Raw genomic sequence first — 4,621 nt, 5'->3', positions numbered from 1 at the left:
GTTGCTTTAAACAACAAACTGTGCAACACTGATACTAGTTTGGCATACATTTACACAAACCTGGTGTGTGGGCAGTTAAAAGAAAAGTTCAATCAGATAAAAGTTTTATTTTTGACTTTTTTTTAACAATTTTCTTTTGTTTTAACTTGCATATTGTGAAATAGCCATAACTGTTAACATAATTCCAGTAGTAATTTTTAGCTGGATCTAACAAAACATCAAACTCATGTATAGTGTTTTTAAAGGAAAATGCTGGAAACTTGAATACATAAAATAAAATCAATTTACTTAAAGAAACTCTGGTACAGGAATATTACATTTATGGTCTCTAAAAAAAATCTGTTTTGGTTCAATTGACCCCTTTAGCTTCCAGCTTTAATTTCTTCAAAGACATTTATCAATAATGCTTTACAGCTTTTCATGCAAGAGCAATTTTAGTTTCCAGCTGAACAAGTGAATGGGATCTGTAGTAATAAAATATCATACAGTTACAATCCTGTCCATAACCTGAACACTATTGCAATGATTCCCAGAAAGAAAGAAATAAATTTAGTTTTTGGCAGCAACAGAAAATTGTGGTTAACTGCATATCTCAAGGGATATATATTTATTATGGTTACATTTGCAAAGCACTTGTGTAATTTATACTTGATAGTAAAACAGATATTTTTTATACATCTGTCATTCCAAATAAGTTACAAAACATATTTTGCTTATGAAGAACAAATTCCACTGAAAATACACTTTCTCAGGAACTGCTCCAACCCAGGTAACCACTGTTTTAAATGTTTGGGCTTTTGGGGATGTCTCAACTCCTTTCCCTGTGCATCTCTCAATGGGCCTGATTTAATAAAGCTCTTTAAGACAGGAGAAAATAAACAGTTATTGGTGAACCTGGGTTATCCAGCAAACCTGGAATGGATCCAGTCTAGGATTAAAACCATTTGCTAACAAATAGTAAATGACATTTCAAAAATCCAGATTCACTGATGAAATTGTAATTTCTCCAGTTGGAGAACTTTAATAAACCAGGCCCAATGTACTGCTGGGCCTCTGTAACTTATGCGGAATGTGTAATTCAGTGTTTGAATACAGGGGTGGCCATCTCTATTAATAAACCCTGATACTGAATATTACAATTGCCCCTTGGGTTTTGTGGGTTCCTTGGAATCTTTTGTAGGTGGTAAATAAGCAGCAACGTAGAAACAGAAAATGATAATAGAGGTATTTCAAAGTCAATTAACAATAATTATTTGTTTAAGGAAAGGAAGTTTGTTGGAGGGTCAGGACAAATAAGTGAGAAGATAATGGATCGTCTTCAAGATCGGGTGAAGTTGGAAAGACCAGTGATTAGACTTGATCAATCAGGAGAAAATGTCATTGTGGAAACCTTAAACCATGAAATCTATCATGTAAGTGCCTGAAATAGTGGAACACATGACCACAAATCAAACCAAAGTGTCCTTTTTTAGCTTAATATTAATAATTTAGAATGTTTTATATTGAGGGTCACATTAGCATATTTATGAAGCTGATTAAAAATATAGCAAACTTTGACACAATTTTGTGTTTTACTTTGTAGTTTTTGGTATGAATTATCTGGCTGTTTTATTCATCAATTTATAAAAACAGCCTTGGTTTACAATATATATGACCTTTAAAAAAAAAAATCAACTAGCATACATACTTAAATATGTATTTTATTATTGATATAATAATTTTAATTGTTTTATACCTAAACTGCCTAAATTAGAAAAAGAATCGTAGTTTATTCTCGGGTCACATCACTAGATGGCACTATGTCATCAGGTAAAGTGTGTAACAAACTGTTGCCAATTTAAATAGTTTGTTGCACATAATACATGAGCACACAGAACTATCTACTGGTGGTGAACAGTAATTTACAGAAGATCATTTAAAAGCAAGTGACCCTCATGAATGTACAGAAAGAGTACAGAATAAATTGGAGAACAGAACACAGCAAGGTGTATTGAGTTGGATGAAAATGAGAAAAGGAAATGGTTAGGGTCTATCCTGAACAGACCCTTTAAAAGAATTGCATTTCCAAACTACAGATTTTGAATACACGTTTTATTTAACTTTATAGTAGACAAGGATGTCACTCTGCATTTATAAAAACTGCATGGCCACACTGTAAGTACTGCTGACATGTCAAACATGTTCACATCTAGAATATTTATTTCTTTAAATTGATCAAATGAAGTCTCTGATGACTGTGAAGCCTTGTTTTTGTAGACTGTGCCAATAGTTTGGTGCTAGCACTATAGCAATTCATCTATATACCATTTAATGCATTTAGCCAATGAGACTAAAAACCAAAGTAACCTATGTACAGTTTTATGTGCTATGGGAGAATAGGAAGTTTGGTAATAAGAATGTTGTTCTTTGTATGGGGAAGTTCCCTAGATAGTCTCTATGTCTTGCTGCACAAAGCACTTTTTGAAGAGTTGCATAAGCACTATGTGGTGAGGGGACAAAATGTCTTTAAAGTGTCACTTTCAAGTTTAGAAGGCCATGATTCCTCAAGAAACATTTCCTAAATCAGATTTTCAAGACCTATTGTTACATGTGATTATATTACTTGAATATTTAAAGATGGAAAAGTGCCTAACCTTATTAATACTTTGATGTACCTTTTGATTTTAAGGGAAAAAAAACAAACTAAATAGGAAAAGAAAGAAATACTATTTAGATGACAGATTTCACATCACTTTTTCTTTGCAACTTTAGCTCTTTTTAGATTAATCTCTCTAATTCACTGTAACAAGAATAAACCGTCCTAACTTTAAAACATACTAGGAACCTCATCTACTAAATAGTGGTTTGGCTTAAATAGGAACAAAAAACTGCATACTTATATGTGCTTTACACATCTGCACTTCATAGAAAATTAATGAAGAAAAGCTAGCAGAGTCTGGTCATGTGATAAACTTTCTCAAGCACAGAGCTTTTTTTTTTTTTGTTTTTTTTTGGTGCATTTTTTAAAAAGAATTCAATTGAATAACACAAGGCCACAGCCTGCTTATATAAATAATGAAATAATTATACTTATAATTTAGGAAAGCATCATTTAAAAAAAAAAAAAACTTATGTAGCTATTTAAATATGGTATATTGTTTATTAATATGATTGTTTATTGTTTTGCCTATTTTCAGGCCAAGTATGTTATCAGTGCAATACCTCCGGGTCTAACTACCAAAATCCATTTCAATCCGGAGTTGCCAGCTACTAGAAATCAGTTAATACAGAGACTTCCCATGGGATCGGTTATAAAAACAATGATGTACTACAAGGAAGCATTTTGGAGAAAAATGGGTAAACATTTAATTAAACAGTTTTATTTTACTGTGAGACATAGATAAGAAATATTATCTCATATTGGTACACTTATAAAGCTGAACTCTGTTTTAAAAGCTCAACTCAAAGCAGATTTAAAATACAATTGAATAGGTTTATGTATTCATGAACTAAATAAATGTGTCTACATTCCGCTAACACTGTAGCATTCTAGGAGAGGGAAGGGCTAGTACACCAAACCGGTAAGGCCCCTGTTGCTTTTTATTAGGGTTCTGCTATTCTAATATGCCTATGGGAGGGAAACATACCAGGAAGACCCAAACTTTAACAAGGCTGTGTTGTGTAACTGCCATGCAACCTGTAAGGAGGTTGCATACCTGGCTGTGTTGTCTGGCAAGGGTGCTGGATTACAAAAATGCCCAAACAAAACATTTTTGGCAATTTAAACAGTTAACATCTCTTTCAATTGTTTACAGATTACCCTAAGTACTGCCTTAAGAGACAACTATACCTTTGGTACAACTCATGAAAAATGTTCTGTCTTGGACCTTCCTATAGTTTGTATGAACCATATGGCCCCATTGTTTCCCCTTTGGGGTGAGCCATACTCAGGATAGCTTGAGAGCGCCACAAATATCATATCCCCACGAATGAATAAGGATCAGACATGCATGTCCAGGATGAAGTGGACCCAGTGGTAACTGTTTACACATGAATAGGGACATAATTTTAGGCCACATGAGTGTCAATAAATGGGGGTTTGGATTATAAACGCCTTAAAAAAGTACTTGTGCCCAGACTATGAACATGTAAACTACTTACATATTTTTCACATGCTGAAAAAGAAACTTTAAAACCAGCTACTCCTGTCCTGTTTAGGTGCTTTTAATGTAAACCTAATCATTGTCAAAACTCCTAAAAAGAATTTTTTTAATTTGTTTAAAATATTTAAATACTGTAGTGTACACGATCTAGGCACAGGTTCACTTTAGAAGTAAGTTTACACCCACTGTTTCCCCTGTGTTTAAAGTGTGTTTGAGTGTTTAAACTCCCACGTTTGAAATTTTCAATAATTCACTGACTGGGTCAGTCCACACCCGAGCAGTTTTTAAATGGGCTGTAAAGAAAAACACACTCTACAGCACTTGGCAAGTGTTAAACGCCTCCCAAACCCCCAAAAATGCCTATAAACACTCAAAATTCCCCGTCTTGAAACGAATGCGGCTTTTCTAGGCATTTTGGCATTTGGGAGGTGTTTTTCTTATTCTAACTCTTCTCTGCCACATACCTTGGTTTAAAACAT

The 4,621-nt window shown here is 33.7% G+C and overlaps 1 protein-coding gene across 1 annotated transcript in view; it reads left to right on the top strand.

The window, feature by feature from the left end:
- The window catches only part of LOC140341366 (amine oxidase [flavin-containing] A-like), a gene marked incomplete in the record, with an annotated part of 55,058 nt that overhangs the window by 31,076 nt on the left and 19,361 nt on the right, over positions 1-4,621 (top strand). The window contains 2 exon segments of the mRNA XM_072427067.1: positions 1,372-1,412; positions 3,177-3,336. Coding sequence (XP_072283168.1) covers positions 1,372-1,412; positions 3,177-3,336 — 201 coding nt within the window.

The sequence above is a fragment of the Pyxicephalus adspersus genome, chromosome 1, assembly GCF_032062135.1.
Source record: "Pyxicephalus adspersus chromosome 1, UCB_Pads_2.0, whole genome shotgun sequence".
Classification (NCBI taxonomy): Eukaryota; Metazoa; Chordata; class Amphibia; order Anura; family Pyxicephalidae; genus Pyxicephalus; species Pyxicephalus adspersus.
Note: the sequence above shows the minus strand (reverse complement) of the source record. Positions and strands in the feature narration are given on the sequence as shown.